The 23,650-nt window shown below is 42.2% G+C and overlaps 1 protein-coding gene across 1 annotated transcript in view; it reads right to left on the bottom strand.

Moving 5' to 3' along the window:
• PAQR5 (progestin and adipoQ receptor family member 5) overlaps window positions 1–23,650 on the bottom strand; it is a 99,973-nt gene that overhangs the window by 31,408 nt on the left and 44,915 nt on the right. The window contains exon 2 of the mRNA XM_049906158.1: window positions 21,980–22,144. Coding sequence (XP_049762115.1) covers window positions 21,980–22,030 — 51 coding nt within the window. The 5' untranslated portion in view covers window positions 22,031–22,144. The remainder of the gene's footprint in view (window positions 1–21,979; window positions 22,145–23,650) is intronic.

The raw sequence follows: 23,650 nt of genomic DNA, 5'->3' as shown, positions 1-23,650 counted from the left end.
TTGTGTTGATTTAGATCAGGGTTTCTCAACATGGGGTCCACTGTCATTTTGGGACGAATAATTCTTTGTTAGGGGGCAATGGTGGATCAACAGTAGAAATCTTGTCATCTGTGTGGGAGACCTGGCTTCAATTCCTAGTCAATGCAAATCATGTGCAGCCCTCACCCAGCTGTCACTGGAGGCTTGCTTGTGGGTTGCTACGACACTGGACAGGTTTTAGCAGAACTTCCAGACTAAGACAAACTAGGAAGAAAGTCCTGGCAATCTAGTTCCAAAAATCAGCCAGTGAATGAGGTCTGGGGACCATGGTCTCAGGGGACATCTAGCTCAATTGGCATAACAGAGTTTATAAAGAAACTATTCTACATCCTACTTTGGTGAGTAGCGTCTGGGGTCTTAAAAGTTTGTAAGCGGCCATCTAAGATACTCCACTGGTCCCACCCCGTCTAGAGCGAGGGAGAATGAAGAAAACCAAAGACACAAGGGAAAGGTTAATCCAAAGGACTAATGGACCACAACTACCACAGCTTCCACCAGACTGAGTCCAGCACAACTCTACGGTGCCCAGCTACCACCATGGACTGCTCTGACAGGGATTACAATAGAGGATTCTGGACAGAGCTGGAGAAAAATGTAGAACAAAATTCTAACTCACCAAAAACAAAAACAAAAAGACCAGACTTACTGGGCTGACAGAGACTGGGGAAACCCCGAGAGTACAGCCCTCAGACACCCTTTGAGCTCAGTAATGAGGTCGGCTCCTGAGGCTTACACTTCAGGCAAAGATTAGACAGCCCTATAAAACAAAACAAGACTAAATGGGCACATCGGCCCAGGGGCAAGGATGAGAAGTCAGGAGGGGACAGGAAAGCTGGTAATGGGGAACCCAAGGTTGAGAAGGGGGGATGTTGACATGTTGTGGGTTTGGCAACCAATGTCATAAAACAATATGTGTATTGTTTAATAAGAAACTAATTTGCTCTGTAAACCTTCATCTAAAGTACAAAAAAAAAAAAGGAAAAAAAAATCAGCTACTGAAAACCCTATGAACCACAATGGTCCAATCCTCAATAGATCATGGTGATGGTGCAGGGCCCGGGAGAATTTCATTTCTTTGCTCATGCGGTTGCTGTGAGTTGGGGAGAGGCTCAACAGCAGCTAAGAACAAAGCTTTGTTGTGGGGGCTGTCCTGCGCATTGAAGGATGGTTAGCAGCATCCTTGCTCTCTACCCACTACTTGCCAGTAGAACCCAGTAGGTACAACCAAAAATGTCACCAGGTATAAGGTCAAATATCCCCTAGGGGCAAAATATCCTCCAGTTAAGAACTACTGATTTAGAAGAAGTTATAATCTTGAAAGGTAAATTATAAATAAGTAGGTTAATCAAAGTAAATAATAATAGCAACGATAATATTAACAATCATCATATAAACCGGGCCAAAACAGATTTTAAAGCTTTCTCTCTGATTTTCTAGGGCTGTGGAGAGTCCCACCGTTGCCACCCATCTCTCATTTGGGTTACTAACGTTTTAGTTTAAGAAAGGCTCTTCAGTCACAATATATAACACAGCTCGGAATCTCTTGAGTTCTGAGTCAAAAGATCACATGAAACAGTGGAGAGAGTAAAGGAACACCAGAGTAAACCACCACCCGTCTGTCAGTTTGTCATACTGTGGCGGCTTGTGTGTTGCTATGACAACGGAAGCCGTGCCACTGGTATTTCAAATACCACCAAGGTTACCCATGGTGGACAGGTTTCAGTTAAACTTTCAGACTAAGATAGACTAGGAAGAAAGGCTTGCAAACTATTCCTGAAAATTAGCCAGTGAAAACCCTATGGATTACAGCAGAACATTATCCAATATAGTGCTAGAAGATGAGCCCCCTAGGTTGGAAGGCAGCAGTGGACTCAAGCATGCCAGCAATCATGATGATGGCGGGGGACCTGGCAGCATTTCCCTTCTGTTCTACTAGGGGATGCCATGAGTTGGGGCCGACTCAACAGCAAAGAGTCAAATCTGAAGTGCCACGTGGCTTTGAGCTGGACCACAACCTCAAGACCCCAGTGTCCTCCCCTATAAAACGGGTTGCTTTGGCTAGCTGGATGGCAGTTAAGTTTCTGTCCAGCAGGGGCTCTAAGTTTTAGAAAAACTCTTAGTTCAATTGTGGGTTAAACTGGTCAGCTTCGGGGGAAGGGGATAATGAAGTTGGTTCATGGTCCAGTGAAGAGATACTATTTGAATTAGGTTTGGGGCTTAGCTAATAAAAGCGATTTGTTCCAGTTTTTGAATCACAGTTGAATTCTGCTGACGTTCCTGGGTCACTGTGGACGGACTTCTATAACGGGCAGCGTGAGTCTTGGCTCTCAGCTTCCCACCCCCAGGGCTGGTGACAGGGAGGCAAATGGGCTCGTGTCTTCGGCCTTTGCTCCACGTGGAGGAGGATGTGCCTGATGGCATCCCCAAACAGAGATGGCTCCCCAGGAGCCCCTCACTGGGTCCACCCTTCCACCAGGCACGTGTCTTTCTTTCTTCCTTAATTAAAGCACGGACCACTTGCTGAAATGCAGACTTCAGAAAGGAGCAGTTGTTATTAATGACTCACTCCTTCATATGAATGAGTTTAGCAGATTAAATATGGTAGCAGCGCTTATGAAAAGGGGCCAGTGAGAGTAGAAGCCCCTGGAGCACTGGATATCAGAGGGGAGGAGGCAGGGTGGGGGCTGCGGAGGAGCTCAACCCCATGATGACCACAGGTGGGGGCAGGAAGAGGAGACCACCTACGATTTGCCCAGGGTGACTAGTGTCCTTCTCTTTGAACCCTGGCAATCTAGGGAGCAACTGGGGCTAGGGTGATGACCTTAGTCAAAGCCAGAGGGGAACAGGGGAGTTGGAAAATAAATAAACCGGGCATTTTGTCCACACTGAGGAATCTGGCCCCAGGTATGGGGTGTATATCGTGTTGCTATGATGCCGAACACGTTCCAGAGGAGCCTCCAGACTAAGGCAGGCCCTAGCCTAAAGAAAGGCCTGGCGATCTACTTCTGAAAATTAACCAGTGAAAGCTCTGTGGGTCTGATACGTAACCAATCGTGGGGATGGCGCAGGACTGGACAACATTTTGTTCTATTGTGCATGGGGTCATCAGGGGTCGGGGGCTGGCTGGATGGCAGCTAAACACAATAACGACATCCTCCCACCAAAAGCAGGCTGGACCCAGATGAAAAGAACCTGCTTCCCTGTGAGTCCCGGACAGAGCGGAAGAAAGATGTCAGAAAAAAAACCCAAATTTACAAAAAAGACCAGACTTACTGGGCTGGCAGAGGCTGGAGGAACTCCCGAGACTACAGCCCTAAGACATCCTTCTGACCTGGAACTGAAGCCATTCCCGGAGACCACCTTCCAGCCAAACAATAGACAAGCCCATAAAATAAACAATAACACCCAAGAGGAATGTGCTCCTTAGCACAATGTAGAGATCAAAAGGGCAATATTTGCCCAAAAGCAAAGATGAGAAGGCAGGAAGGGGTAGAAAATCAGGACGAAAGGAAACAGGGAGCCCAGGGCGGAAATGGGGAGAGGGCTGACACATTGTGGGGAATGCAACCCAGGCCATGAAACACTTTATGTGCAAACTATCGAATGGGAATCTAATTTGCTCTGTAAATGTTCACCTAATGCACAATAAAAAAGAAAAGAAGCTGCTTCCTTCTGACCTGCTATCCTGAGAGCAGGCATGGATGAGATGCCCCACATCAACCATGCAATTGGGAACGGTTTAAAGCTGCCCCTCCAAAAAGGATGATACAGGCTACAGGATGGATGCAAGAAAGGGAGACCCCTCAGGCCCAGAGCGGCGATGCTCTACCGTAGAATACAAAGGCTGGTCTGCCACCACCCTTCCCAGCTTGACCATCAGCTTATGCGGCACGTTGCTAGTCCTGAGTTCTGCTCCTGCTCTGAACTCTGAGCTCAAGGACGGGGGATGACTCCTCATCCTCCCACTCTGGTCCTTAGCAGAGCAGAAAGGAGGTTTTACGGAATGTGTGCTGTGTAAAGAGGTGGCTTAACCAGTAAGCATGGTGTGCACCGGCTTATAGTAAGCAAGGTATGCACGGGCTTCATTGTGCCGACTTACTAACCTGTAGTGCACAATTTCACATGGGTTTCCCCACATCCTTATGTGAACCCATGAAACTCATGATGCAGTGAAACTGTGCACTACAGATTAGTAAATAAGCACAATGAAGCCCGTGGGTACCTTGCTTATTGGGTAATCTGTCCCTGTACATAAAACTAAACAATAAGCTAAACGTTTGAAAACAATTTTGGATTCCAAACCCAGCTTGACCCCACAAGGCAAATTACAGTCATTGCCTTAATAAGTATCCCACAGCTCAGCCTCGTTTCTAAGCACCACCCATGTCAGCAGGACAATTTTGAGTGAAATGAAACCACATCGTGAGCAGCCTATTCTTCAGAAGTGAGAACCCGCATGCACACGGGATGCAAGGGCACATCAGCGAATTTTCCCACTTAGATGCTGCAGGGGGCTCAGCATCCAGGAAAGGCTCCCTGGCCAGGCCAACACCTGTGCACCTCTTCTCTAATGCCTGGAGCCCCAGCCTGACAATGTCAAACCTTTAGTTTTTCTAGCTATTAAACTGCACTGGGCGGTACAAACTGTTAATGTGTTTGACTGCTAACTGAGAGGTCAGAGGTTCAAGTCCACCCACAGGCGCCTTGGAAGACAGGCCTGGCAATACGCTTTCAAACCCCCATGGAGCACAATCTTAGTCTGACGTGCATGGGGTCACCATGAGTTGGAGTAGACTCCATGTAAAACGGTTTTAAAGCGCAAATCACCATGGGAAAATAACTGGGCGTTTCCTGCTAGTGAAAAGAAGAGCAGATTTTGATCCAGGGAAAAGGGGAGAGGCAGAGTGGGATCAGGAGGCTGACTGGCAGGCACTATTAGTTCGGTACTTCACATTTCATGTTCAAATCTCATTGCATCCTGTCAACAGCCCTGTGAGGAAGAGCCTGTTATTTTTCCCATTTCACAGAAAACAAAACTGAGGCTCTGGGAGGTTGGGGCATTTACCCAAGATCCCAGAAGAAGAGAAAGCACAGCTGAAACCTAAATGCAAATATCAGACTCCATTTCCCTGGCTCCTTTGACATTATTACTGCTGCCGCCAAGGAGAGCTCTGTGGGAGACGAAGATCTCGCCCCTTGGCCTGTGGTGTGATATTGGCCCATTATGAACCTCTCCAGGCCTAGGTTTCTCCCTCTTTAAAGTGGTGAGGTTGGATGACAAAGTCTCTAAGCCAGTGCCTCGCAGACTTTCACTCCTCCGTAGAGCATCCGGGGATCTTACTGGCATTCATTGGGGCTGGGGTGAGAGCCTGCATTTCTAACAAGCTCCCAGGGGTGCAGATGCTGCACCTGCCTCTGGCCCCAAAGCCCAGGCTCCTGCCTCGGCACTGTGCTGCCACCACCCCGCCCAGAATTCAGTTCATCACGGAACAGGAGGTTCCTCTAGGTAAGATGGACATGAACACAAAGACATGGGCCCGAGCAGGCCTGGCAGGCAACAGTGAGCCTGGTGGGGAGTCTGGTGAGGTGATGGGGAACAGAGGGAAGGAGGGGAATGGGGAGGGAACAGCGGCAGGCCATGGATTGCAGCATCAATTATAAACTGCCATTTTGATGTGCCACTGAGGTGGACCCTAATCTATCGTCTCATGCAGGACCATGCTTAGTCCCAGCAGGACAGAGCACTTGAGGTCTCAATTAAAAGAGCATAAAACACTTGCGCACAAAAGCACATGCAATTACAACAACTGTTAGATGCTGTCGAGTCAGCTTATGTCATGGCGACCTTATGTACAACAGAACAAAATGCTGCCTGGTTGTTATGGATTGAATTGTGTCCCCCCAAAATGTGTGTCAACTTGGCTAGGCAATGATTCCCAGTATTACAAGTTGTCCACTATTTTGTGATCTGATGTGATTATCCTATGTGTTATAAATCCTAACCTCTGTGATGTTAAGAAGCCAGGATTAGAGGTAGTTACGTCGGTGAGACAGGACTCAATCTACAGGATTAGCTTGTATCTTCAATCTCTTTGAGATATAAAAGAGAGAATTGAGCAGAGAGGAGAGGGACCTCATTACCACCAAGCAAGAAGTGCCCAGAGCACAGCACATCCTTTGGACCCTGGGTCCCTGCACTGAGAAACTCCTAGACCAAGGGGAAGATTGATGACAAGGACCTTCCCCCAGAGCCGACAGAGAAAGAGCCTTCTCCTGGAGCTAACACCCTGAATTCAGACTTCTAGCCTCCCAGGCTATGAGAGAATAAATTTCTGTTTGTTAAAGCCATCCACTTGCGGTATTTCTGGTATAGTAGCACTAGATAACTAAGACACTGGTCCTGTGTCATCTTCGTGATTGTTGGTATGTTTGGGTCCATTGTCTGGGTCATTGTGTCAATCCATTTCATTGCTAGTTTCACTGATCTCTACCAAATAGGATGTCTTTTTCTAGCAATTGGTCTTTCCACTAGAACTATAAATAGATTGAATTAATAGCCAATAATTGATGGTATTAGACAATGACAGGTAAATGCCAATTTAGAACACTGGTGTGATGTTCTTAAAAAAATCATGTGCCTCATATTCAGTCAAGCATAAGGATGCTTTTCATACTTACGGTCACAATATTTATAGAAGTTGATGGTAAATTTCTTCTAGCTGAATATGTAAAATGGATAAAAAAAATAATGAAAAAGTTGCCACTACCTGGGATGAAGGGTTCAAGGAAATTAATAATTGAATGGGCAATAAAGTAAAAATAAATAAATAAATAAAATATTTTTTCAAAATACATAAGGAGCCCTGGTGGCAAAACAGTTAAGCACTAGGCTGTTAACTGAAAATTTGGCAGTTGGAACCTACTCAGAGGCTCCACGGAAGAAAAGACTTGGTGATCTGCTTCCATAAAGATTACAGCCAAGAAAACCCTATGGGACAGTTCTACTCTGTAAAACATGGGGTCGCTATGAGTCGAAATCAACTCCGTGACACCCACCAACAACAACATCACTCGGTTCAGATAGAGTATAACAGGTAGAAAAATCTTGTTGAAGATTAGCATTACACACAGTGTTGACCTACAGAAGATGAAAGCAAGGAAACAGAAATACTGGAACATTCCATTGGTTCTACATTTGCTGCAAAAATGCAGTTTTTAATTTAAGAACTGGGAGAAATGATTTTTCAATTGTAGGTATTGATTTAAAAATCTGCCATGGGTAAGGTTATGATAACAGAATACCATGGTTGGTAAGGAAAAAGGTATACAAGTCTGACGTAGGCAGAATGTTCTACCCCCATGTTCTAATATCCAGAACCTGTGAGTATGTTAGGTTATATGGCAAAGGAGAGTTGAAGTTGCTCATAGATTAAAGGTATTAATCAGCTGACCTTAAAATAGGGAGATTATCTGGATTAATCAGGTGAGCCCAATGTAATCACAAAGGTTCTTAAAAGTGGAAGAGGGAGGCGGGAGTCAGAATAAATGTAGTTATGGAAGAATGGTCGGAAAGATGCAATGGTGCTGACTTTGAAGATGGAGGAAGGTTGCTGCTAGAAGCTGGAGACCTCCTCTAGAGCCTCCAGAAAGGACCACAGCCCTGCCAGCATGTTGGTTTGGCCCAGTGAGATCCATGTTGGACTTCTAATCTACCAAACTGTAAGACAACAAATGTGTGTTGTTTTAAGCTGTTAAATTTGTAGTCATGTGTTACAGCAGCAACAGACAGCTAATATGAGGTCAGAGCTGGACCAAAATCCAGAAGCATTCTTAATGCTGTGTACTGCAGGGCATGATCTGAATTTCTTACTAGGCAAATGGATGACGTTCTTTGGAACAACTCAAAGATCGTATAGGACATTTTCCAAATCTTCCCCAGCACGGGACATCTTGCTGAAACCTACCCAGCTTGACCTTAAACTACTCTCATTCACGAAATGGAACTGCTGAATAAATGCCATTGGGCAATTAGATTTAATTTAGACAGAAAACAAGAAGACCGGAAAAAAATTAGCAAAACAACAGAAGATTCTCAAATACAGAGCAAAGTCCATCTTTGCTGGGAAATGAAATTAATCTTGAATCTGAGCTCTCCACAGGTATTTGGTACGAAATATTGTATAAAAATGTGAGCAAGAGCCTGCAAAAAAAATTCTAGGTTTGGCTATTTCACTTTTAAAGGGATTAAAATTACATATTGATTTTTAAAAATACATGTAAGATTTTTTGAAACCAAAGGAACCACAAGTGAAATATGCAACAAAAGTGACACTCTAATAAAATAAAATTTGGAAAAAGGAAACAAAAATGTCTGTGGATGATGAAGGAGAAGATTCACATACAAATCATCTTGAAATCAATTTCTAATGAGGTTATTTTCTGGCCAACGTAGTCTGAGGTATAATTTTGATTGAGCAAAATATTGCTATTTTCAATTTTCTTTATAATATCCAAGGGTTGAAAACTTGGAAATGAAAAAAAAAAAAACTGAAAAAGCGCTATGTGGATCTAGATATTGCTTCGACAGTGAAATAGCAATATAAGTGATAGCAATCTATATGATAAAATCAAAATATTCTAAGTCTGTAAGCCTCATTACAGTGTTTGAACTTGATATATAAAATTTATGGTTCATTTCTGAATGTGAGTGTGGCTTTTAATAATTCCAATTGCTCTAACTTAGCAGAACCAAGTTTCTCCCAACAGAAATTAATTTAAAAGACTAAGAACTCCAATGACTCAAGAATAGTTGCCTAATTTGACATCTCTGTTAATAGCACAAATTATGTGATAATGTTGATTATAACAATATGGCTCATTTTTTTTGCTGAAATGAAGGCAATAAAAATAAATTTTATGTACTAAACATATAATAATTTATGAAATATGTAGGTTTTTATTTTATTACTCACCCACACATCACTAATCCTTTAACATAACATCCAGACATGTGTAATAATAATTAAATTTAGCTGTCTTCGATATTTTGCTTACTTTAGCTAGATAAAAATCATCGGTTTATACAATTTTAGTCATTGTAAAGGTATATGTGTCAAGGTAGGAGAATAGAAATATTTTACATAACTTCATTTGTAACTCTAAAATATTTAGATATATGGTCTCTTTTTGTCTCTTGATTCTGTTTTTTCTCTTGATTAAGACCCAGCATACGTTAGGAGTAGGCCTGGATTCATTTAATCATCATGAGAGCACTACAAGATAGGTGCGTTAGGCTGGGTTCCCTAGTCTAAGCGTATAAATATATATACAGAGAGACTGGTATCAAGGAAATGGCTCATGCCGTTGTAGAGGCTGGAACATTCCAAGTCTGTGGGTTAGGATAGAGGCTCCTCTTAATTCACATAGCCACAGGGGCTGACGAGCCCAAGACCGGCAGGTCAGAGAGCAGGGCTCTTGCTCACAGGCTGCAAAGATGGATGAATCCCAAGATGGACAGGCAAGACCACAGGGCAACTGCTAGCTCAATCCCAAGAACCAGAGGTCAGACGAACAGTAGCCAGTGCTGCAGGATCCAGCATGAGCAAAAAGCCCATGAGCCTTGTCAGAATGTCCACTTATATTCAATGCAGGCCACATGCCCAAGGAAACTCCCTTTCATCAGATTGGCTACTCACAGCAGATTCCATCATGGAGGTGATCACAGCATTATGTGACTGTCAAACCACTGAGAATCATGGCCCAGCCAAGTTGACACACAACCTTAACCGTCACAACAGGTATCGTCAACCCTATTTTACAGATAAGAAAGCCGAAGCTCCGCGCGATGTAGTTTCCAAGGCTATAATAAATGGCAGAACCAAGAGGCAAATCTTAGTCTGTTAGATTTGGAAGTCCATACATGTTTCGCTGTATCCAACCTAGTGGAACCAGGAATTGCTACCAACATATTTTATGGAAATTCTAAATGTTATAAAAGTTTTCAGAAGGAAGCAATCCCCGACCCAGGTGATGAAGGAAGGACCTGGAAGAATAGGTGGGGGACTTCTGATTCTGGTAGAATGATGGTCAATCAGATATCCTGAAGAATCCTTCTGACTAAAACAAAATGCTGAATAAAATATGCATCATATGTTGGAATATACATGATCACATTTTAAATGTATCACCAAGATGGCACAAAAGTAAGGAAGTCACAAGGCCCCCAAACAAAGTGAAACCAGGAACTCTCTGCGATAAACCACTTTCACCATCAGCTTCTGCTGCCAGATTCTGTAAACAAGAGACGAAATCCAAGGTTCATCAAGGCAATGGACCTAACAGGAGACTTCTACCAATAAGCAAATGAGAAATAAATCCTACCGAGTAGAAGGTGACCGCAAGAAAAATTGTCTCTCTGTACCCTAGTACTGGGTGAATGAGAAAAACAAATATCTCCTAAGAATTCATAACTATCAGCTAGTCTTCCTGTGGGTTTGTGGCCCAAATCCACACTACCTCTGTGGTCCAAGAAATCTCAAGTGGAAATTTTAAAGTGGTTACAAATAGAAAATGGTCAAAGTTTTGTAACTCCCTCAGGCAAGTAACAAAAGCAAATGCAAAGTCTCCCTGAAGGAGTTCTACTTTATTACAAGCCTCAAGGAGGACCCACAGATAAAGTTCCGAGCAAAATTAGTAGGGGAAAAAATGCATATATATATACATACACACACACATATACATATATATACACAGTCATGGAAACAAAACATCATAAATGAGAAACAGTAAAAATGGTAGACAACAGAAATCAAAGAACCCAGATACTGAACTATTAAACAACTGTGTTCAATATGTTTAAAGAAACAGAGTTTAAACATATGAACAAAAATAAGCAGATTTGAAAAAAACCTAATATAAATCTTAGAAATTAAAAATTGACATTGAGAAGTCATTGAAAGGATAACTAGCAGATTAGACGTAGCTGAAGAGAAAGTTAGTCAACTGAAAGTATATCCAAAAAAAAAAAAGTATCCAGAAGGCAGTCCAGAAAGATTGAGATAGGAAATATGAAAGTGCAAGTAAGAGACTTGGAGAATAAAGAGAAAAATACAATGGTTTTGATATAGTATTTGAAGCTGATAAATTTCTAGAACTATTGAAAGTACCAAACCTCAGATCCAAGAAGTTAAGTAGGCAGAAATAATTGGTGTTCACCAAATATTTCATGTGCTTTCATACATTTCTCAGGGTTTCTTGCAGTTACATTGAGGCCATGTGAATAGTTCTGGCTAATATCACTTCTAGGCCAAGATAGTTAAAAGCACTATATCTCTTGTAGTAGACAGTGTGATGCACTACCCTTCATAACTGCCACACTTACCCCTTTACAGGAATTGCTTTTGGCCAAAGTATAATGTTGCCCCAGTTATACTCTCTCCCCAGGGGCAGCCCACATCCAATGATACAAAGTCCTGGCCTCATTTTCTCATTTGGAACAACTCTGAAAAGCCAACATAATGTAGAATTCTCTGTGTGATCGTTGAGGCTTCTGATGCAGCTTCTTCTACCCGATACTGTTTCTCTCACTCCTTACAGGTGATGATCCCGAGAACACTCCCCAACAAACTTCCTGTACACAGAACTACATCTCAGAGTCTGTTTCGGAGAAACTCGTCATCTTTCTCTCTTTCCATTCTGTGGCGACTTTGAAGGTGCCATGTTCCAGATGATGCAACTACAAGATGCTAGATCGTTCATCTGCCTGGGTCCCTCACAATCCCCATTGACTACTAAGCTATATAATGCAAGTTTAAAATACACCTTTGTTATGTTAAGTCATTGAGCTATTAGGGGTAACTTTTTAACACAGCATAGCTAGCCCTTCTTATTTGGCACAGTTATTTGTTAAAATCGCTACGGTAACCACTAAACTAATAGATATAGAACATATTTATAACATATTAATTATAAAACAAGTGGAGGGAGAAACTATAACACGAAAGTAAAATGGAAAACAAGAATATAAAACTAAATCCATTGCTGGTGGAAATGCAAAATGTTAGAGCTGTTGTGGAAAACCGTGTGGTGGTTCCTCAAAAACGTAAAACTAGATCACAGTTTAGGAGGCTAGAAGTCCGAATTCAGGATACCAGCTCTAAGAGAAGGCTTTCTTTCTCTGTCAGCTCTGGGAGAAGGTCCTTGTCATCAATCTTCCCCTGGTCTAGGAGCTTCTCAGCGTAGGGACCCTGGGTCCAAAGGCCATGTCCCACTCCTGGGTCTTCTTTCTTGGTGGTAGTCAGGTCCCTCACTCTCTATTTGCTTCTTTCTTTTATACTCACAAGAGATTGACTGGAGATACAACCTAATCCTGTAGATTAAGTCCTGCCTCATTAACATAACTACCTCTAATTCCGCCTCATTAACATCAGAGAAGTTAGGATTTACAACACATAGGGTAATTACACGAGATCACAAAATGGAGGAAAACCACACAATACCGGGAATTATGGCTTAGCCAACATGACACACATTTTTGGGGGACACAATTCAACCCATAACAAACTCAAAAGATTAGATAGGAACAGTGAGTTTATGTCAATGAGGATGGAACAACTCAGAAAAGAAAGGTGAGAATGTTTGCACAATTCGAAGAATGTAATCAGTGTCACTAAATTGTGTATGTAGAAGCTGTTGAATTGGTGTATGTTTTGCTGTGTATATTCTCAACGACGAAATGAATAAAACCTAGAGAAAAAAAAAAGATACAAAGAAGAGACAACTAAACAGAGAAAGTAAGACAAATAGGAAGCACTTAGATGATAGAAATAAAGGCAACTATATCAATAACCATTATAAATAAACAGACTAAACTGTCCAAGTTAAAAGAAAAATATTGTAAAACTAGATAACATTCGACTATATGATGCTTACAAGGGACAAGATGAAAACATAAGGCCAGGAAAGGAGAAAAAGTCAAAGGCAGAAAAGAGATAAACCAGACAGATGACAACAACAAAACTGGAGTCACTATATTAATATCAGACAGACAGATTCTAAGCCAAAAAGCATTGCTAGAAGTGTATGGAGACCAAAGTTCATTCATGGTTACCAGGGGCAGACTGAAGGGAGGGAAGGGCAGGACTCACGGCTTAAGAGACACTGACTTCTGTTAAGGGTGATGGGAAACTTGGAAATGATTCATGATGATGGTCGAACAACATGATGAACGTAATTAATGTCACTGAACTGTACACGTGAAGAATGCTGAAATGGCAAATGTTTTGCTACATGTAGATTTACTACAATTGAAAAGAAAAGCTTTGCTAGAGATAAAGAGAATCACACCATAGTGATAAGAACTTTGCTTCGTCAGGAAGATACAGCAATTGTAAACTTGGATGTAACCAGAAAACATTGGCCTAAAATATATTAAGCTAAAATGGACTGATCTTCAAGGAGTAACTCACAAATCTACCATCACAGCGTTAGATTTAAATGCAACTCAGTTATGAATGGATCGAGCAGGAGAAAATTAGAAATAATATAAAAATACTCGATCATATAAACATATGTGGAATATTACCCCAACAATTAGAGGCTATATACATTCTTTTCAGGCACACATAGAAGATTTATGAAAATTGGTCATGTGCTAGGCTATAAAGCTAGTCTAAACAAATTTCAAAGATTGGAATAAAAGAGGGCATTCTCAGGCCACAGGCAATTAACTTAAATAAATAACATTAAAAGAAAAACTCCAGACATTTGGAAATCAAAATACAAAAAAAAAAAAAAACACTTCTAAGCAATCACAAGTCATAAAAGAAATCAAAATGGAAATTGGAAATTGATCAGAACATAAGAAATCATAATAGAAATTACTTAGAACGCATGTGGAATGCAGTTAAAACAATACTTACAAGGAAATATATATCCTTAAATGCTTACGTTAGGAGACAATGAATGAAAATTAACAAGTGAGTTATTTAACTTAATCAGTTAGAACAGAAATAGTAAAATAAACGCAAAGCAGGAAGACGAAAACAAAACAGAATGGCAGACATTAATGACATAGAAAAGGTATAATAGAGAGGCTCTACCAAGCCCAAAACTATTTCTTTTCAAAGACCAAAAAAGACCAACTGACAAGATTAATCAAGAAAAGAAAGTACACATACACACACGCAGACATGATCATCTCAATAGACAGAGAAAAGCATTTGAGAAAATCCAATACTCTTTCATAGTTAAAAAAAAAAAACTAAAAAATAGGTATAAAGGCCATCTATGAAAAACCCACAGCTAACATACTTAATGGTAGAAGATTGAATGCTTTGCCCCTAAGATCAGGGAACAAGACAAAGATGTCTGCTTTCATCGCTTCTATTCAATATTGTACTGGAGGTTCTAGCAAGGGTGACTAGGCAAGAAAAAGAAATAAAAGACATCCAGATTAGAAAGGAAGTAGTAACACTATTTCTATTTGCAGAGACATGAGCTTGTATACAGAATACCCTAATGCAAGGTTAAGTACTCACTTGCTAACCAAAAGTTGGTGGTTCGAACCCACCCAGGGTCTCCATGGGAGAAAGACCTGATGATCTTAGCCTGTAAAGATTCCAGCCTAGAGGGGCAGTTCTACTCTGTTACATGGGGTGGCTGTGAGTCAGAATCAACTCAACAGCACTTAACAGCAGTGGAACCACTAAAGACCACTAAAACCAATAAACAAGTTCAGCAGGGTTGCAAGGCATAAAATCAATATGCTAAACTCAATTGTATTTCTCTACACTAGCAATGAGCAATCAAAAAAATGAATTTAAGAAAACACTTCCATTTATAATAGCATCAAAAAAACCATAAAACAGGAATAAATTTAACAAAAGAAGTGCAAGACTTATACACTGAAAATACAAAGCACTGTTGAAAGAAATTAAAGAACATCTAAATAAATGAAAAGACATTCCATGTTTACGGATCAGGAGGCTTAATATAGCTAAGATGGCAATACTCTTCAAACGGATCTACAGATTCAATGTAATGTCTGTCAAAATCTCAGCTGCTTTTCGTAGAAACTGACAAGCTGGTTCTAAAATTGCTGTGGAAATGCAGGGGACTCCAAACAGCTAAAACAATCTTGAAACAAAAGAACAAAGTTGGAAGACTCACACTTCCTGATTTCAAAACTTATTACAAAGCTACAGTAAATAAGACAGCATGGTACAGGCATAAGGTTACACTTATAGGTCAATGGAATAGAACTGAGTCCAGAAACAAACCTTTATATTTATGGTCATTGATTTCCATAAGGGTGTCAAGACGATTTAATGAGGAAAAAATAGTCTTTACAACAAATGATACCGGGACAACTGGGTATCCATGTGCAAAAAAATGTACCTGGACCTCTATCTCACACCACATTTAAAAATTAACTAAAAAATGGATCATATACCTAAATGTCAGAGCAAAATCTATAAAACTCTTAGAAGAAAATATAAAAGCCTTTGTGAACTTAGTTTAGGCAATGGTTTCTTAGATATGACATCAAAGAAGCACAAGCAAGAAAAGAAAGGATAATATCAAAAGCCAAAACTTCTATGACTCAAAGGAAACCCTTAAAAAAGTGAAAAGACAGCCCAAAGAATGGAAGAAAATATTTTCAAATCATACATTTGGTAAGAAATTTGTATCTATTATATATGAAGCACTCTTACAACTCAACAACAAAAAGGCAAATAACACAATTAAAAATGGGCAAAGGCCACAGTAATTAAAACAGCCTGGTACTGGTATAATAATAGACATACAGATCAATGGAATATAATTGAAGTCCAGAAATAAATCCATACATCTCTGGTCAATTCGTTTTGACAAGGGTGCTAAGTCCATTAAATGGGGGAAGAGTCTCTTCAATAAATGGTGCTGGGATTTGCACATCAGAAGAACAAATCAGGATCCATGGCTCACACCATACACAATTCAAAATGGACCAAAGACCTAAATATAAAATCTAAAACCATAAAATTCTTAGAAGAAAATGTAGAGGCAAGGCTGTGGGACCTTGTTTTTAACAATGTATTCTCAGATTTGACAACAAAAGCATGAGCAGCAAGAGACCAAATAGCTAAATGGGACCTCATAAGAGGTCTTTCTGTTCATCAAAGGACTTGATCAACAAAGTGAAGAGACAACCTACAGATTGGGAGAAAATTCTGGAGAGCTACATACCAGATAAGGGTCTAGAATCCAAAACATAATTAAAAACTATAACTTAACAAAAAGATAAACAACTCAATCAAAAAATGGGCAAAGGACTTGATCAGACATTTCACCAAAGAGGATATCCAAATGGCCAACAAGCACATTAGAAGATGCTCAGTGTCACTAGCCATTCCAAAAACTCAAAAGTCCATTGTCATCAAGTTGATTTCCACTCACGGCAACCCTATGGGACAGAGTAGAACTGCCCCATAAGGTTTCCAAGGCTGTAAATCTTCATTCCTCTATGACAAGAAATCTGGAAGAGAGCTACCTGGTCAGCCAACTGAAGAGACCCATATTTGTGCCCATTCCCAAAAAAGGTGATCCAACGGAGTGCGGACATTATTGGACAGTATAATTAATATCACATGCAAGTAAAAGTTTGCTGAAGATAATTCAAAAGTGTTTGCAGCAGTACACTGACAGGGAATTGCTAGAAAGTCAAGCTGGATTCAGAAGAGGACATGAAATGAGGGATATCATTGCTGATGTCAGATTGGATCATGGCTGAAAGAAGCCAGAGAATACCAAAAAGATGTTTTATCGCCTATTCAAAGGCATTCAAATGTGTGGATCATAACAAATTATGGATAACTTTGCGAAGAATGGGAATTCCAGAACGTGTCTGTGCTCATGAGGAACCTGTACGTAGACCAAAAGGCAGCCATTCGAACAGGACAAAGGGGTACTGCATGGCTTAAAATCAGGAAAAATGTGCATCAGGGTTGTATCCTTTCACCATACCTAATTCAATCTGTATAAAAAATTATTGTTTTTATACAGATTGAATTAAGTATGGTGAAAACTGGAGTATATGAAGAAGAACAAAGAGTAAAGCTTGGAGAAAGACTCATTAACAACCCGTGATATGCAGATGACACAACTTTGCTTGCTGAAAGTGAAGAGGATTTGAAGCACATATTGGTAAAGATCAAAGACTACTGCCTTCAGTATGGATTACACCTCAACATAAAACAAAAACCCTTACAACTGGACCAATAAGCAACATCGTAATAAACGGAGAAAAGACTGAAGTTGTCAAGGATTTCATTTTACTTGGATCCACTATCAACGCCCATGGAAACAGCAGTCAGGAAATCAAACGACATATTGCATTGGGCAAATCTGCTGCAAAAGACCTCAATAAAGTGTTGAAAAGCAAAGATGTCACCTTGAGGACTATGGTGCTCTTGACCCAAGCCATGGTATTTTCAATCGCCTCATATGCATGCGGAAGCTGGACAACGAATAAGGAAGATCAAAGAAGAATTTATGCCTTTGAATTACAGTGTTGGCAAAGAATATTGACTATACCAAGGACTGCCATAAGAATGAACAAACCTGTCTTGGAAGAAGTACAGCCAGAATGCTCCTTATTAGCGAGGATGGTATAATTTTGTCTAATGTACTTTGGACATACTATAAGGACAACCAATCTCTGGAAAAGGACATCATGCTTGGTAAAGTAGAGGGTCAGTCTCAAGGAGATGGACTGACATAGTGGTTGCAACAATGGGCTTAAACATAGCAACGATTGTGAGCATGGCCCAGGACCGGGCAGTGTTTTGTTCTGTTGTACATAGCATCACTATAAGTCAGAATTTGACTCAATGACACATTAACAACAACAATGTACCCAGCCCTGTTTTCAGGCACAGGTAGAGAGAGAACTGTAATTGAGTCGGCTCCAACTCAGGGCTACCTTACGTACTTATGATGACCTTATGAAACACTGCCCGGTCCTATGTCATTCTCACAATCGCCAGCATGTTTTAGTCCATCATTGTGGCTATTGTGCCAATCCACCTCACCAGTGGTCTCCTTTGCCCTCAGTGGCCCTCTACCTCACCACGCATGATGTTCTTCAGCGATTGATCTCTCCTGATGACACGTCCAAAGCAAGCAAGTTGGATAATATTCTGTTGCAATCCCTAAGGCTTTCATTGGCTAACTTTCAGAAGTAGATTGCCAGGCTTTTGTTCCTGTCTGTCTTCCTCTGGAAGCTCCACTGAAACTTGTCCTCCATGAGTGAGCCTGCTGGTATTTGAAACACCAGTGGCATAACTTCCAGCATTATAGCAACACGCAAGCCACCACAGTACAAATTGACAGAAGAGTGGTGGTTTTTGGCACAAGGGAAACTTAAAAATGATGAGGCAAATACCTAAGTCCTGCTTTGTAAGGGAAGAGAAATGAGAGACTGCCCTTCCCAGGAGCAACCTATAAATCAGGAACGTGCCAGGAGCTTCCCCTGATTCTAACCCTGGCAATGCCGAGAGGTGGGGCTCACTGCTCCCTTGTGATGGATGAGGCTCAGAAAGGGTACTGCAGTGGCTAAGGCCACACAGTTGGTTGAAACACAAAGGGAGAGGTGGCCATACAGGGCAGCCTGCAGTGGTTCCAACCAACACCTGAGGGAACTAAGGGAAGGGAGACAGCACTTTCAGCTCTGTGCATAAGGAAGCCAGAGAGGGAGAACTTAGGATGAGGGAAGGAAAGCCTTCTTCAAATAGAAATCATGAGACGTGACTGGTGAATTGGTGGGGAGAATAAAAACACCATCGGTGTGAGTAAAGAAGACAGTTCATGGATGGGAAATCATGGAAGAGGTGGTAGGGGTCAGGCCTATGAAAGCAGTGAACACCACACTAGGGAGTCAGGACCTGAATCTGTGAGCAGGACTTCAAAAGTCTCTTCCAACACTACCTCTGGACAGTGCCCTGGAGAGCATATACATTGACCTTGAGTCAATTCCAACTCATAGCGACCCTATGGGACAGAGCAGAATTGTCCCATAGGGTTTCCAAGGAGTGACTGGTGGATTCGAACTGCCAACCTTTTGGTTAGCAGCCGAGCTCTTAACCACTATGCCACTAGGGCTCCCTGGAGCAAATTAACAATAATAATGAAAGCCAAAGCTATTGGTTGTTCACCATGGGGCTAGTCGTGGCACATAGATTACAGCCATTCTTGTTTTGAGGTAGTTAAACTCATTGCTGTTGAGTCAATTTTGATTCATATAACCCTATAGGACAGAGAAGAACTGCCCCCATTGGGTTTCCTAGGCTGAAATGTTTACTGGAGCAGATTGCCAAATTTTTTCTCCTGCAGAGCTGCTGGTGGGTTTGAACCACAAACCTTTTGGTTAGCAGCTGAGCGCTTAGGCACTGGGCTACCAGGGTTCCTTTTATAGTAGTTAAACTCATTGTCATTGAGCTTGTTCCGACTCATAGTGCCCTACAGGACAGAGTAAAACTATTCCATATGGTTTCCAAGGCTGAAATCTTTTTTTTAATTTGATTTTTTTCAATTGTACTTTAGGTGAAAGTTTACAGACCAAACTAGTTTCTCAGTAAACAATTAATACATATACTGTTTTGTGACATTGGTTGCCAACCCCACGCCATGTCAACACTCTCCCCTTCTTGACCTTGCTTTCCCCATTACCAGCTTTTCTGTCCCCTCCTGCCTTCTCGTCCTTGCCTCTCGGCTGGTATGCCCATTTAGTCTTGTTTTGTTTTATGGGCCTGTCTAATCTTTGGCCGAAAGGTGAACCTCAGGAGTGACTTCATTACTGAGCTAAAAGGATGTCTGGGGGCCATACTCTTGGACTTTCTCCAGTCTCTGACAGACCAGTAAGTCTGGTGTTTTTTGTGAGTTAGAATTTTGTTCTACATTTTTCTCCAGCTCTGTCCAGGACCCTCTGTTGTGATCCTCAAAGGCAGACTTTTTTACTAGTTAAGCTAAGCTATCGTTTGGTTTTAAGAAGATTTCAGGGGATATTTTTGGTTTAAGGTCTAAAGATTATCTCAGGGCAGTAGTTTCAGGGTTTCATCCACCCTCCATGGCTCCAGAAAGTCTGAAGTGCATGAGAACTTGAAATTCCGTTCTACATTTCCTCCCTTATTAGGGTTCTTCTATAGAATTGGCTGTGATTTTTACGGAAGCAGGTCAACAGGTCTTTCTCCTGCAGAGCAGCTGGGTGGGTTAGAACTGATGACGTCTCAGTTAGCAGCCAAGCCCTTAACCATCTGCACCACCAGGGCTCCTTCCTAACCAAAACATAAACCCCTTAAGGGCAGGACTTACATGCAATTATTCCCTGAATCCCATACAGGGTAACATCTTGCACGTCAATAAACATTTCGTGAGTAAATGAATCAAAGAATCACACTGTGTCCCCAATCACAGCCACTAATGCTCTGTGGGCGGAACAATCCAGTGACACTCACCGGGAAGAGAGGCTCCTCACTCTGAGAACGGGGGCAGTGCTCTGCTCAACAGCCTCGGGGGACCCGGCTTCATTCTTAACTTGTTACCTGCCCAGTCCCCATCGCATCCCAGTCCCACCCAACAGCTCTGCATCGCTTCCCCCCAATGCCATCTTACTTGAATCACCTCGCTTCATACAGGCGTTAAGGGAGAGAGCTTGGCAGCGTGCCTCCTTCTAATCTTCCTTTCACGATGCTGAGTTCTTTTAGGAACTATTTTTTTTTTGCGGAAAGTCCTAAGTTCCTAGCAATCAGCTGAGTGGAAATTGGACCCCAACTCCCTGGGTGATAGCCTCCAAATGAAGCTTCCCACCATGAATGAACACTTCAAATTCTTCGGTCAGAAAGGAAATCTGACATCAAACAGGGGTGTAATGAAACAATGTTTTCTTTGCAAGGCAAGGGGGGTGTACCAGCTCTCCCTAGCTCACACCAGATGGTCTCATCTAAGGCTCATTAGAGCAGATTATCAATCAGTCACATGTGATTCAGAAGCGCACATTCGGGATGGCCACATGCGCACTCCCAGGTCCAGGAGTCCATTAAGGGGCTGCGATAAGGACCACTCAACAACCCTCCTCTTCAGCTCAACCAGGCCCAGGCTGGGCCTCCTGGAAGTCACGTGGACAACAGCAAAGCCATGCCCTGAGCTGACTTCACTCCTGACCTGTTTTCAAGAACCCACCAGAAAAAAAAGAGTTGCCATCAAGTTGACTTCAACTCATAGCAGCCCTATGTGTGCCAGAGTAGAACTGCATCCCATAGGGTTTGCAATGGTTGATTTTTCAGATGTAGATCACCAGGCCTTTCTTCTGAGGCACCTCTAGGTGGACTCGAACCACCAACCTTTCCTTTTGCAGCCAAACTTGTTAACCATTTGTACCACCCAGGACCTCCCAAGAACCCACAGAAGGGTTCTAAAAAAAAAAAAAAAAAACTTTCCCTTGCCACCCAGCTGCTGCTGGCTTCATCTCTTTAACCTACATCTCTAATCTCAATAATGCTTCTGGATAAAATACAGATGTTCCAGGGAATACCCACCCGTTGCCGTTGAGTCGATTCTGACTCATAGCAACCCGATGAGACAGAGTAGAAACGCCCCACAGAGTTTCCAAGGAGCGCCTGGTGCATTTGAACTGTTGACCTTTTGGTTAGCAGCCATAGCTCTTAACCACTACACCACCAGGGTTTCTGTTCCAGGGAAGGGGTACATATTAAACAGATTTAGGATCGCTTCAGTTTCCAGGCTTGGTGTAGGTGGGGGAAACAGGAGACTCTATTTAACCCAAGGGAGTCTGGGAGGGGATCATTGACGAGAAAGGACTTCTACACACCAGATAGGTTGCAGACAAGCAGCCACCTCTGGTCACATCCTGGAGCCCAAACACTGGAACAAAGAGAGCACATACCTGAGGGATCTGGTCGATGCTGAGTGGCCTGGGGAGCTTTAAGCTCAGCATCTTGAAGCTGGGCTGGGAAGGCCTAAGGGTGACACCCGTTCCCCCTCATGAGGCCTCGCTCAAAGTTCTGACATGGCCTGGGGTGTCTCTGGCCAGCTGGTGCCTGCTGCTTCCCTGAAAAAAGACAGAGTGAAGAAATCCAGTCAGTCTCAGTCTACCTCTAGCTAAATCAGGACCGTCAGATGTTTAACTATTGACCATATGCTTCTTTGTGTTGGTAAAACTATCAGACTGCTAAGTCATTCACTCTAAGAATGCTGGAGAACAAAGCCCACTGCTGTTAAGTCGATTCCAACTCCTAGTGACCATATAGGACAGAGTAGAACTGCTCCACACGGCTTCCAAGCAGATTGTCACATCCCTCTCCCGCAGAGTGGTTGGTAGGTTCGAACTGCCAACCTTTCAGTTAGCAGCCAAGCTCTTTAACCACTGCACCTCCAAGGCTCCTAGAATGTCGGCGGGAGCAATTAAATCAGGAAAACCCTGTAGATCACAATGATCCCATCTGCAACTGATTACAGGGATGGTGCAGAACCAGGCAGTGTTTCATTCAGCTGAGCATGAGGTCGCCATGAGTCAGGCGCTGACTCAACAGTGGCCAGCAACAATGACAACAAATACGCAATCCTAAAATTTTAGAGCTGGAAAGAGCCTTAGAAGTCACCCAATCCTTTCATGTTACATATGGGGAAACAGAGGGTCAGAGAGGCTGAGTAACTTCCCCAAGGTTGAACAGCTATTTGAGAGCTGGGCTTCTCATGCCCTATTCTCCCATACGCTGCCACTGGGCAACCTTTATCACACACACAAGTCTGCATCCACCCAGTGGGCGGAAGAGGACGCTGAGATGTGCTCCAGCTCGCTGAACGAGAGAGAGGTGGCTTTTCCAGACTGAACAAGGCAGACAGGACAACTCAAGTTGGTTGCCCTGAGACACACAAACGACACAGACCAGGCAAACCCAGGAGCTTGCTGGAGACAGAGCAACTTGGCAAAGTAACGAGGTTGCTTAACTACGGGATTAAGATGGCTTAACGGCTGCGAGTGATGTGAACTTGAGAAAGCCAAACTCTCAGGAAAGGCCCAAGAGACAGAGAAATACCAACTGGGTTTGCCAAAAAAAATACAAAGTGTAGTTGTCAAACTGGGAATTTGCCAAACGTAAGAACGGTTCCTTTGTATGTGGCACCAAAAGTTCAAGCAACCAAAGGAAAAAAAAGACAATTTGGACTTGATATAAACTTAAACTTTTGTGCTTCAAAGGGTACCATCAAGAAAGTGAAAAGATAACCCACAGAAGGAGAGAAAACATTTGCCAATCGTGTGATAAGGAGCCCTGGTGGCACAGTGGTTAAGAGCTTGGCTACTAACCAAAAAGTCGGCAGTTCGAACCCACCAGCCGCTCCTTGAAAACTCTATGGGGCAACTCTATTCTGTCCTATGGGGTTGCTTTTAGTTGGAATCAACTCACAGACAACAGGTTTGGTTTTTTTGGTTCTATCTGCTAACTTGTATCCAGAATATAGAAAGAACTCTTATAACTCAATAATAAAAAGACAACCCAATTTAAAAATGGGCAAAGACAGTTTCTGTTAAGGGTGACAGAAAAATTTGGAAATG

Source organism: Elephas maximus, chromosome 13, assembly GCF_024166365.1.
Source record: "Elephas maximus indicus isolate mEleMax1 chromosome 13, mEleMax1 primary haplotype, whole genome shotgun sequence".
Classification (NCBI taxonomy): Eukaryota; Metazoa; Chordata; class Mammalia; order Proboscidea; family Elephantidae; genus Elephas; species Elephas maximus.
The sequence above is the reverse complement of the archived record's forward strand: the minus strand, read 5'-3'. Positions and strand labels throughout refer to the sequence as shown.